General features: G+C 36.7%; 1 protein-coding gene across 1 annotated transcript in view; it reads right to left on the bottom strand.

The window, feature by feature from the left end:
• moxd1 (monooxygenase, DBH-like 1) overlaps positions 1-12,742 on the bottom strand; it is an 89,200-nt gene that overhangs the window by 58,293 nt on the left and 18,165 nt on the right. The window contains exons 2-4 of the mRNA XM_039747498.1: positions 4,719-4,865; positions 3,772-3,936; positions 3,587-3,670 (exon numbers count right to left, since the gene is read on the bottom strand). Coding sequence (XP_039603432.1) covers positions 3,587-3,670; positions 3,772-3,936; positions 4,719-4,865 — 396 coding nt within the window. The remainder of the gene's footprint in view (positions 1-3,586; positions 3,671-3,771; positions 3,937-4,718; positions 4,866-12,742) is intronic.

Below are 12,742 nucleotides of genomic sequence, written 5' to 3'. Positions count from 1 at the left end.
ACATTTATCTAACTCTATATTTATTGTTCTAGCATCAGAATGTAGTTTAAGTTAATTTGTTTTGGTTTCAACAGATTTTTTTTCATATTTTTGATTCTTGTTTTCTTTTTTTCACATCTTCGCGCCCCCCTTTTTGTTACTTCGCGCCTCCCTAGGGGGGCCCGCCCCACAGGTTGAGATCCACTGCTTAAAGAAATTTCAATAGCTAACTGGAGTAGCGCCTGGGAAAATGTGTGTAAAGCTCCACCCACATGGAGTGCATATGGATGTGCCCAGTTCATTCAATTTGTCTTTGTTAACTTCAGATAGTTTACTGCATATTACTGTACAATTCCATCCACAATTTTACCTATCAAAAATTATTTTTCCAATTTAATATTCTTGAAAAGAAGTGTCCTTAATTGTGTTCTATGGTGGTGAAAGAAATACAGAGAGACGATGTTTCAAACAATCAGAATTACATATGTACAACAGCATACAGTGGGATTAGAGCTGGGACCTTGTGTATATGTTTGCAAATATGTCTGCCCAACAATGCTTTCAGATCACATGTGTGCACATGAAGTCAGGTGTTTAGATGTATGTTCACAATAACATTATCATACGCACATGGCCACTCATATGTAAAAAATAACAATTAATATTTGTGCAGTTTTCACATATTAATCCCCTGAATTTAGTTTGTTATCAGGACCAAGACTATCTTATCAGAATGATGTGCAAGACAACCCCAGATGTGGCACCAAGGACACATTTGCTAAAACCTCATTAAAATCAGCTCTACCTGCACATCTCTGCCACATGGGTGGAAAGCCTGAATGCCTTGATTTTTTTTTAAAATGTAATAAGGAATTCAAAGTATCCTTCTAGCTTGGTCCTGTTCACCCAATCACTCATCTAAAACAATGAACAGGCAGGATAAAAGTCCAAAATATACATTGACTAATAAAATACTATTTACAATACGTGCACTTGTGCAAATTAACAAAGCAAATGTACAAGTACAAACAAAAAAAACAATAAATAAACAGAGGAAAAAGTGTGGTTTTAACAAACACAATGTGGATGGATGGAATAAAATACTATGGTGAACACTTTCCCAAAATAATACATTTGCACTACTGGTATAATATTAGATGTCTGCAATGAAATGCTGATCTTGTTGAAAGTGCTTTTCTCATCTGTCAACTCTGCTGCAGCTGCACACTACTCCCCACCGCCTGTTCTTTATTACAAATAAAATGTACAGGCACTTATGTATTATGTTTTGTAAAGACAGCTGAATGTTTGACTTGGTTCACCTGTTACTGGATATGTTTTTCCATAGTGAATTAATCAATAACTGTCAGTACTGGGCCATTAACGGCCATGTTAATGCAGAATTAACTATAGACATCTAAAATATGTCAATGACAAATTAGGGTTATGGTTAGCACCAAGGAGAATTGTCTTATACAATTTCTAACTCATTCTCTAATAGAGTAATTACCTCCTTTTTTCTTGTCATTAGGAGCAAAATCTTGATTATATTTATTAATATGTTACAAGTTAAAATTAACAAATACATTTTTCAGCCATCCAGTATTAAACTATCTGGAATTACAAGATAATCATTAGATTCTTCAAGTCTGACATTTCTACTTATTAACTGGAATGCTTCAGAGTGTTTTCTTTGCACAACCAAAGAAGAAAGAATTCCCCAGCTTTTTATCAGCGTCCAAGTGTTATGTACACAATTGTTCTTTATATTGTTTTGTTGAATATATATTTTTGTATTTTGTGTTGTATAGTTATTTTTTGTGGTCCTCCCTGGTCACCTGACCTGATGATATCTGACTCATCTATAAGGACTTAAAAACTGATTGTGCAGGGTGTCCCAGGAATGAAACTGCTGTAATTCCCAGGAAACCGGGAACAGCCAAGTTCGCATATATATTGTATAAAAGTGTAAAATTGATCAAGAAATAACAGAGTTATAGTTGAAAACTGAAGACTTCATTGACGTCTGTCAGACAACAGCTTTGAACAGCAACTTGAAATTGCAATGCGTCAGTCTGTTCCATCCGCATTATCTGTGCCAAGAAACTTGCCATCACAGAATGATGACAAGAAACTGGATGCATCAGTAACAGTTGAAATGGCGGTGTTTCACAGCAACGGCAAGCGCGGGCGTTGTTTAGAACAAGTGTATCTATATCTGATGACTGTGCTGCCTACTTCAGTGGAGGCAAAGCGTGCTTTCTCAGCAGCTGGCGTACTCTGCACGAAGTATGCTCTCACCTGGACGACCGCACGCTGGATAAGTTATGCTTTCTAAGCTCTTATTACCGCAACTAACCAGATCAGGGGTGCCCACAGTTTGTCGGCTTGTGAGCTACTTTTAAAATAACCAGGTCGAAATGATCTACCTATATTAAAAAGTATATATATTCGCCTCTAGCGCTGACGTCCGAGGTTCGATTCCCAATAGGGGGTGCAGTGAATGTGTACGCCTGATGAGCCCAGAATTAGGGCGAAACACGTGTCGCGTACTCTTTGCATTATTTGACAGTAAAACTATTTCAACTATATATATATAGTTGTATATATATATATATATATATATATATATATATATATATATTGTGACGTTAACGTGAGAGAAAAAAATCCTCTTCTAAAACACATAAAGCCCATACCCTCCCCAAACAATTTTTTTTAAATCCCTTCTTTAGTCGATATAAATTGGAAGGCTAACTAGATCACGGCCGGAGTTTTACCGTAGCTCGCGCGTTTCATCGTGTGCGCAGGATGACCAGTGTCTTAGAAGAAAGGAGATCTTAGACTGGCCTGTATGACAATCAAGTGGCAAATGCCATAGGGAGGATATATGATAGACTAACGTTTTAAAAAAAAAAATTTTTGAATGCAACGCGATCTACCTGCACTACCTTTGCGATCGACGCATTGGGCACTCCTGAACTACATACATGTACTTATATGACAGCATGGACTGCTTGTAAATAAGTTTAGTCTTTTATTGGTGTCAACATACTGCAGTAGTTTTATTAAAAATAAGTGTCGGTCGTTCTAAAACCGTTCACATGTGAGATGCCCGTGCACTGTGTCATCCCGGGAAGCCTGGGATACCCGGGAATGACATGCGGATTCACTGGAATGGATAAAACCGTCCGGGAATTGATTCCCTACTCCCAACACTAAGCTCTCTGAGCAAGTCAAGCAGGGCCCTTTTATACTTTACACCAACCACCTCACAGGTACTCCTCTGTAGGCACTTCCTGGGTCTTGGCTGACATTGATCTCTGTTATCGTATAGATGGGACTCTCCCTAGCAGCACCAGATATTCCCGTATGTTAGCCCCACTACAGAGGTCTACTGAAGAGGGCCAGATTGGTTGTCTTGCCCAGTACACCCGTGAGGCCACATAGTACCATGTGAAAGGGTTTATATTATGACCACTGGGATCTTGAAACACCTCTTTTTGTAATGGTAGTGTTCTCTGCTGGTCAATAAGGGTACCACTACCCAGATTCACTTCACAATATAATAATAATAATAATAATAATAATAATAATAAAAACATACCCTTATTATGTGATGTTTTCTTTTTAATTCAGGAAGCATGAAGATTTGACAGTAATATGTTGTATCTTTAAAGGGTATAGTTATCTGTCTTCAAAAGAAACAAAATTACCATTTAAATATATTTTTATAAATAACAATATGTGATTACATTTTCACATTTTTAAAAAAGGAATTTTTTTACCTACGTTGGGATTTTTTATTTCAAAAAATGGAAGGCTCTCCAGTGCATCTTGATAATGTTGTGGATTAAGTAAGCGTAGACTCTTCCTTCCACGATTCAGTCCATGATAGTTGTGTGCATTTTTGTAGTCATCTGAGTGATATGCCCATATAACTCTTACTGTGCTTTCCTAATATAGAAACAATGAAGAAAATGTCAAAATAAATCACAAATACTTGAAGAAATAAATTTCCTTGGGGAGCAAGGCAACATGGTGGTTTTGTAGAATATCTTCCTCGGTCAGATTCAGTTCTAATTCGCGTCACTGTCTATAAAGAGATTGCATGAACATTTATGTCAATACCGAGAACAGTTTGTTTTGTTTGTTTTTTTCACTGTTTTGTTCTTTTTGTCATTTATTTATTTATTTTTGTATTGTTTGCAGATAATCTTCATTTAATGTCCCATGATAATCACCGTGTCATTACTGTACAGGTCAAAGCCACGTGACAGGATGCAGAGTGGCCTTAGAAGCTATTTGATGTGCCATCCTGGAGAAGTTGGACTACCTGTGCAACCTCTGTAGGGTCCAGGCCTCGCCTCATGCTACCAGTAGTGACACTGACCGTAGCCAAATGCAAAACTGAACAAACAGTCAGAAAAGATGAGGAGGGAAAAATGACAGTGGGTTGTCTCATTGTTGCCCGTCTAGTGCACCTGTTGTTAATTTCATTAACACCAAAGCAGCTGAAACTGATTAACAACTCCCCTCTGCTACTTAACTGACCAGATCAATATACCAGAGGTTTTATTGACTTGATTCTATACTCTGATTAAAAAGTTTTCCTTTAATATTTTTGAGCAGTTTATATATACTGTATATAAATAAAAACTGCTGTAAGAAATGTTACAGTGACTTTTGCTACTATAGCCATTCACTTAAATGGAGTAAATAACAGCAAATAATCATACCGTGATTATTTTGTCATCCATATCACAAGTATTGAGGTCTCTTGAGAAGCACAAGATGGTGTGTGTGTTATTTTCTATTGCATATTCCAGATGATAGTCTTGACGATGATCCAGATGGACTTCTCGGTTTGTACCTGTATAAAAATCCTATTAACATAAATGTAAATAAAAATCATAGGAGAAAGAAAAAATAGGTTATGTTGGTAATTAAGATTCATACAAGATTCTGTAGATTCTTTTGATTTGAGACAGCTTGTTAATCAGCCTACACATAAAGAAGGTCATACGCTAGACTTGACTGGACTAAAAGTTGATATAAAGCAGGTGATTGATACGGGTCTATCAGACCATTTTCTTTTACTTTTTAGTATAGAAATAATGATAGAAAACATTGTTAAAAAACGCTTCTCTGACTCATCAGCAGCTTTAAAATTTACAAACATTCTAAGCAATCAGTCCGTTTATAGTGCCAACTATAATAGCGAGGATAATGTAAATAATAAGGTGGAAAGATTTAATACTAAAGTGAGAGCTGCTGTTGACATAGTTGCACCTGAAAAGACAGTTAAAAAATCTTCTAGCATTGTTATACCATGAAAGACCCAAAGAGTGTCTGATTTAAAGAGAACATGCCGTAGAGCTAAGTTGTGTAAATGGAGGAAGACTAAACTAACTATACACTATGAAATATTAAAAGTTAAAATAACTGAATGCAATAACACTGTCCATCTTGACAGGCGCTGCTGTTTCTCTAAGATTATAAATAACAATGCTAGTAATCCCAGAGTTTTATTCTCAACGATTGATCGTCTGCTAAACCCAGGTAAAACAAAGGAATGCCTCCTAAGTACTTCCAGTAAAACCTGTGAGGCTATTGCTGTATTTTTCAATCAAAAAATTAATGATATTAGAAATAACATAGTATATCTCCCCAACACTAAGGATCCTCCTAAACCCCAGTTCTCCATTATAAACAAATTAAACTCTTTCTCTAGGATAGATTTACCTGATTTACATAAAATAGTTTCTCAACTGAAACCTTCCACCTACGTCCTTGACCCAATACCAACAAATTTTTTCAAAGAAGTATTGGGCGTGCTGATTGATAATATTCTTGACATAGTAAATTTGTCATTAGATACGTGAGTCTTCCCAGACTGTCTTAAGACTGCTGTAGTTAAACCCCTACTTAAGAAAAATAATCTTGACCCCTCTGCTTTTGAAAATTTTAGACCCATCTCTAACCTGCCTTTCTTAAGTAAAGTTCTGGAGAAGGCAGTCATTATGCAGTTAAATGACCACCTCAATAAACATGCTATTCTTGATAAATTTCAGTCAGGTTTTAGAACAAATCACAGCACAGAAACTGCACTCGTTAAAGTAGTAAATGACTTGCGGGTAAATGCAGACAGAGGCCATTTATCTGTTCTCATCCTCTTAGATCTGAGTGCCATTTGACACCATTGATCATAATATTCTTAGAAATCACCTTAGTCAATGGGTGGGCCTCTCTGGCAGTGTCTTAAATTGGTTTGAATCCTACCTGACAGGGAGAAAATTCTTTGTTAGTTGTGGGAATTACAACTCAAAGACACATGATATCCGATATGGTGTTCCACAAGGCTCTATCCTGGGTCCGCTGCTCTTCTCAATCTACATGCTTCCATTAGGTCAGATTATCTCAGGGCACAACGTGAGCTACCACAGCTATGCTGATGACACACAGCTGTACTTATCAATTGCACCTGATGACCCCGATTCTCTTGATTCACTAACACAATGTCTTACTTGTATTTCTGAATGGATGAATAGTAACTTTCTCAAGCTAAATAAAGAGAAAACTGAAATCTTAGTGATTGGCAATAATGGATACAATGAGGCTATTAGAAATAAACTGGATACAATAGGAATAAAAGTCAAGACAGAGGTAAAAAGCTTTGGGTTAATTGTTGACTGTAACCTGAATTTTAAATCACATATTAATCAGACCACTAGGACAGCATTTTCTCACTTAAGAAACATAGCAAAAGTTAGATCTCTTATATCATTGAAAGATGCTGAGAAATTAGTTCACGCTTTTGTTTTCAGTCGACTAGATTACTGTAACGCAATCCTCTCAGGAGTACCCAAAAAAGACATAAATCATTTGCGACTAGAGCAGAATGCAGCTTCTAGAATCCTAACCAGGAAAAGGAAATCCGAGCACATTTCTCCAGTTTTGATGTCACTACACTGGTTACCTGTGTCATTCAGGATTGACTTTAAAATTCTACTTATCATCCTCTTTAATAAAACCCCTGTGTGCGTCCAGGTGTCCATGTGTGTGTGTCTTCTGGTGAAGTGTGCATGCGCGGGGTGCACCGCACATCGCACTGTGCCCCGTCCATGCGCTCAGCACCGCGGACGCACACACACTGGAAGCTGGGTGCACAGTAAATGGCCTTGCCACGGCCGCGCATGATAAGAAATAAAGGAAACCATTGCTGGAGAGAGTGCTGATTGGGTAGTCATGGCCCTTCACATAAAATCCGTTGCTGGGGAGATGGCACACATAAAATAATCAGCTGCACGCCAGCACAGATTAAAATACTTGCTGGGGAGACACCACAGGCACGATTATCTACTCAAAGCACCGTGATGTTCCAACAGTGATGGATTAAAAGCCAGAAGTCTGCATGACCATCATCATCGAGAGAGATCCCTAAATACAAAGAGGACTATTTCATTTATGTTAGGTGGAATTCCCAGAGGGGACTGGGCGGTCTCGTGGCCTGGAACCCCTGCAGATTTTATTTTTTTCTCCAGCTGTCTGGAGTTTTTTTTTGTTTTTTCTGTCCTCCCTGGCCATCGGACCTTACTCTTTTTCTATGTTAACTAATGTTTTCTTATTTTAATTTCTTATTTTGTCTTTTATTTTTCTTCATTATGTAAAGCACTTTGAGATACTTTTTTGTATGAAAATGTGCTATTTAAATAAATGTTGTTGTTGAAGTAGAAAATTAATGAAGTAGCATTGTTGTATAGCTTATCTGTAACATTATCTTCATAAAAACATAGTAAAAAGATTGCATTTGCTTGCCTTTGCTGTAGCTATTCAATTTTTCATTTCTATTCAATCTAAAAAAAGTCACATTCACCTCATTTAGTATCATTAATTGATTTCTTACAGTCAATTTCTAGCCGGTTTAGTCTTGAACAGGGTTGAGGGGCTGCTGGTACCTATCAAGGCAAGCACAGGGTACAAGGCAGGAACAAACTCTGGACAGTGCGCCAGTCTGACGATAACAACCACACACTAGGGCCATTTAAGGGTCACCAATCCACCTAATGTGGATGTCTTTGGGCTGTGTGAGGAAACCATAGCACCCAGAGGAAACCCACACAGGAACAGGGAGGAAATCCAAACTCCACACAGGAAGGACCAGGGACCTGAACCCTGGTCTCCTTGCCATGAGGCAGTAGCACTACCATTGTGGCAACATGCTGCCCCTAACTTCTTTCATTTATATTTACTTGTTGTGCCCTGAATTTGTCTATGCCGTAACTAAATCATTAAAGTGAAAACCATTCCAAGAACAATGTAAAAACATGATATAGTAATGCATACATTTATTTTCTCACATGCCCACAACCATTCACAAACAGATGAAATACAAAATTGTAGAATGATGACAAAGCACAAGCAGAATATGCATACACATTTCATGAGTCCTAGCAACAATAACAATACAATACAAGACATTCTTGTGTTTTGCAAAAATATATTGATAGCTTGTGAGCTGGCTAGAGCAACAAAAATTGTATTCCAAATCCTCTCCTTAAGGTATCCAAGCCATTTTGCATATTTAATAAATTTCACCAACAGCAAAGTCTTTAAGCTTCAGCATCGGAAACCAAACACACTGTAAACACAATTATGACCTACCTCGATTGGAGGTCTGTAGAAGAAATGTTTGCAGTATTATAAAAGCACTAGCAAGTAGCATCGACCCAGGATGAGTCCCCCTTAGTGCTATAAAAATGGTAAGCCTGCAAAACTGCCAAGTGAATTCCATCTAATATGGCAATAATAAGGAGTCCTTTTAAAGATAGTGACCCACCTAAAAGAGCTATGCAAAGAGCATAAGAATGCATTCTGGCATTTGGCGCCAGCTCTACATCAGTGTTAGAAGTGAAGAAAGAAGACCTACCATCCAATTCTAGCAAGTGTTAAATGCCACAGAGACCACAGTGGTCCGGCTGGGCGCTTCTGAGGAGCTGATGGAGCTGAGGTGTGGAATCTGAAATACCGCTTGTAGCATCAGATCTACTAAGATCCATTGTCAAGGGGTGTGTCACTCATAATATGAGCTGGCAATATAGTATTAAATCAGGCACCTCAGAGTCATAGCATCAGCATAACAGAAGTTATAATATGTGGAATCACTTGGACAGGGAAAATAACAAAAATTTCCTTAGGTGTTTTGTGTATCTGTATACATATATGAATACAAAGGATTGGAAATACCTGTTTATCACCTTCCTATTGCTTACATACTTCAATATTTTAAGCAGAGTTTTCATCATGTGGTAATCGTAAATTTTATGTTAATAAGTTTTTACAGTCATTTGTTTTATGGTATTGTTTTTAACAATTATGCAACTCAGTCACACATAAAAGAATGCAAATGAAGGACCTCCCAGGAACTATTAACCACATTGAAGGGATGCCTCAAGCAAAAAAAAAAAAAAAATATATATATATATATATATTTATGCAGCTTAACTGAACAGATGAATGCATTTATAGGGATTTCAAAACCTCAAATACTTAGGATTTAGACTAAAGGCATGTGCACAACACAGTTATATCCTGAATGCAGCTGCCATTGAATCTATGACTTGGAAATACTATAAGCATTTGCTAGCATTATTTTTCTTAAGAGGAATTAAACTCTTATTCTTTTAAAGACATAAACGTATACACAATTAGATCATTTTTAGTGAAAATAACATTTTTAATTAATTCAAATTCTAAATATATTGAATTGGTTCTTCAAATTAAACAGAAATCATTTTATACAAAATGAAAGTAGTGCTCCTCTGAAGTTTGCTTAAAGTGAGAATTACATTTCTTGCCATTCTACAGACTGCATTTCATTAGCTTTCTACAACCACATTATTTAATTCTGTGACACAATACAAATGTTTTATATCATAATTTTATTATTCCCATTGTTTTATGCATATATATTCTCTCCGGACTATTGTGATTTTTTTTTTTTTATTCTGGATGGGGTTTTCATGTGATGGTTTAAACGTCTTTTTCTGAGACACATTGTTTTGAAGAATCAAAATCATGTGTATGTGTTTGTGACTGGAGCTCCATTTCTGTCAAAACAGTCTCTTCAACCCTACAACTGGACCAAAAATAAAATAACAAAGATGGGCTGGTGGATGAATAATATGCAAGTTACAATAATTATAGAATATTCAACTTCCGTTCATTTACTTGTATCATACAATGTGAAACTTTTGACATACTAAAAAACATGGTAAACTACTGAAAAATGTGAATCACATATTTCATTTTTTTATTCTAAAAATTATGGAAGTTCCATAACATTACACTGATGCTTCCATAACCTAAGATTATTAGTCATTCCTATTTGACTCTTGGTTCTGTCAAGAGATGGTCAAGCACGACAGTTGGGATTTTGAGTGTCTGTCCATGCACTTCTATGGCACACTATAAAGTGGCTGTTATTTTGAAAAGAGTAGATAATAGTTTGCTGCCGTTCTAACGTTTGTGGAATTTTATGTCATGCCAGGAGCTCCCCCATAGGGTGTAATACCTGACACCTGTACGTAGAGTACAAGCCCAGCTTTTCTGTGTCTCTCACTACTAATGAATATGGAATATTAATAACACACTCAGGGTTGCAGTTACAATGCATTGGGCAGCAGCCAGGATGGAAAGCCCACTTTCTGAGGTCATGGCTGGATGTCAATAATAAAAGGACCCATGGAAGTAATATTTCTGGAACAGATTAATACTGCAGGACAAGTGAAGGATGCAGGATAAGATGTTGTACTTCCTCTAAACTGATATATAGTGTATAGACGTTTGTGTAATTTAGGTTTCTGCTGGTCTTTTTGTGTCAAATGCAGATTACAGGGATGACTGAGGCAGTCCAAGGATGTTTAAAGAGCCCTTTCCAGCTTTATAAGTGATTCTAAGGCAGACCTGGATGTGCTCCAGAGCTGGGCTTCAAAAGGGCTTTCTAGCTTACAGTCGGATATGGAGTGTTTGAAATGGCTTGCCTGGTGAATGAGTGGAAGGAAGGAAACTTGTTATAGTTTGAGAAGAAGTAAGGACACTCCATAAAGTTAGCTGGGAGCCCTATGAGTGTTTAGTTAGATACACTAGAATTTATTATTTTGTTGTATTATGATACCGTTTATTATTACTCCTTTCCTCTAACTGTACTTTTCCTAATAACCAACCTTTTATATTTTATAGGTTCACACATGGCACAAAACGACCCAATGTCTGTTTTCTGCAAATCTTTATTTAATTAAAGGGCATTATACAGGAAAGTCTATCTTTGTTGTGTCATGCACAAGAGAGAAACCCCATCTGGAACATCAGCCCACCATAAGGCACACTTCAGACGCATTCACTTACAGTATGCCTGACATATTTAAAGGAATTGTTTAATTTAAAACACACATGTTTTTATGATGTGAGAGCAAACCAGACAAATTTGAAAAGAAAGAAGAGCACATAAACACCACAAAGTCAGTGGTTGGGCTGGGAATTTTACCTGTGGTGAAGCAGGAATGAATGTCAGTGTGCTTCCCACATTTGAATAATAATATTAATGCAACTAAAAGACGGAATTTGACAGTCCCAGTCAACATGGTATTCATCCTAAAAGCTAAAGACTTTCTTCCTGTTTTTAGGTTTTAATTTCACTTGCCTGTTGTGAACGGCTTCTTCGATATCAGGAAATTTACAAGGCTAAAATATTGTACATGTCTCATATTAACTGTAGTTCCAATTGGTGCTAATGTAGTGTTATGTTACTCAAAGGTAAAGTACAACAGTATAGTAGCTCCAAACCATATTATACATTCCATGGTGTCATGAAACAGACTTATAATTACATGGTTTTATTCATTTAGTAGGTAGAAATGTTCAGAATTACAATTTTTGACATGCTGTTTTGGACCTAATATATGCACTCTCATTTATACTTGTATAAGGAAAAAAGTGTCTTCTGTGTGGCATTTTGAATTTCTTACAGTCAAAGTTTCATCCCAAGCTTTCATTAAAGGACAGTATAAAATAATTATGTATGTACCATGAAGTTATATTATTTTTGGCCTTAGCAAATTTGATCATTTGATCATATTTAAATTAATTTTTGCAATTTGCCATCCTTCAGCTTTAGATTTGAGGTGGGTTTTCTCCAGACAAACGCAGCAGCAATGACTAAATGTCTGGTAAATGTGGTAAAGCAAGTAACTGCAACACACCACATGGAAAACCAAGGAATGCAGCCTGGTTTAGAAGCGTAAGTCAGTTTTGGCTACTTTAGTATCTTTAAAGAAAGACACTGCTAAGCTAAGTTAACAGAGTGGTTTATCTTGTTAAAAGTGTATAGTATAATAAAAATGGTGTCACAATAACATGTCTGAATGGCAAAAATTGAAATATCTAACATAGATTGACAGGATTAACTTACATTAAGCAAATCAACTCTTAAAATTATTGTTGTAAACAATGCTGCAGATGAGGGACGTGCCAGGATTGGCAGCACTGGACAAGGTCAAAACTAATCTGGGATTTTATGCTGAAGTGTCTGTGTTAAAACAATAGATCAAGAATAAACAGATATTACAGACCACTTAGACATATGGGTTTGTCACAAGATGTGCTGTAGAAGAGATGTATGCCATACTGCCAAATAATGAGATTTCTATACGCAAAATGACTTCAGGCAGAACTCCTCTGGAATTTAGGGCTGTAGTGTCTATCA

The sequence above is a fragment of the Polypterus senegalus genome, chromosome 3, assembly GCF_016835505.1.
Source record: "Polypterus senegalus isolate Bchr_013 chromosome 3, ASM1683550v1, whole genome shotgun sequence".
Lineage (NCBI taxonomy): Eukaryota > Metazoa > Chordata > Cladistia > Polypteriformes > Polypteridae > Polypterus > Polypterus senegalus.
This window is presented reverse-complemented; position numbering and strand designations above follow the sequence as displayed.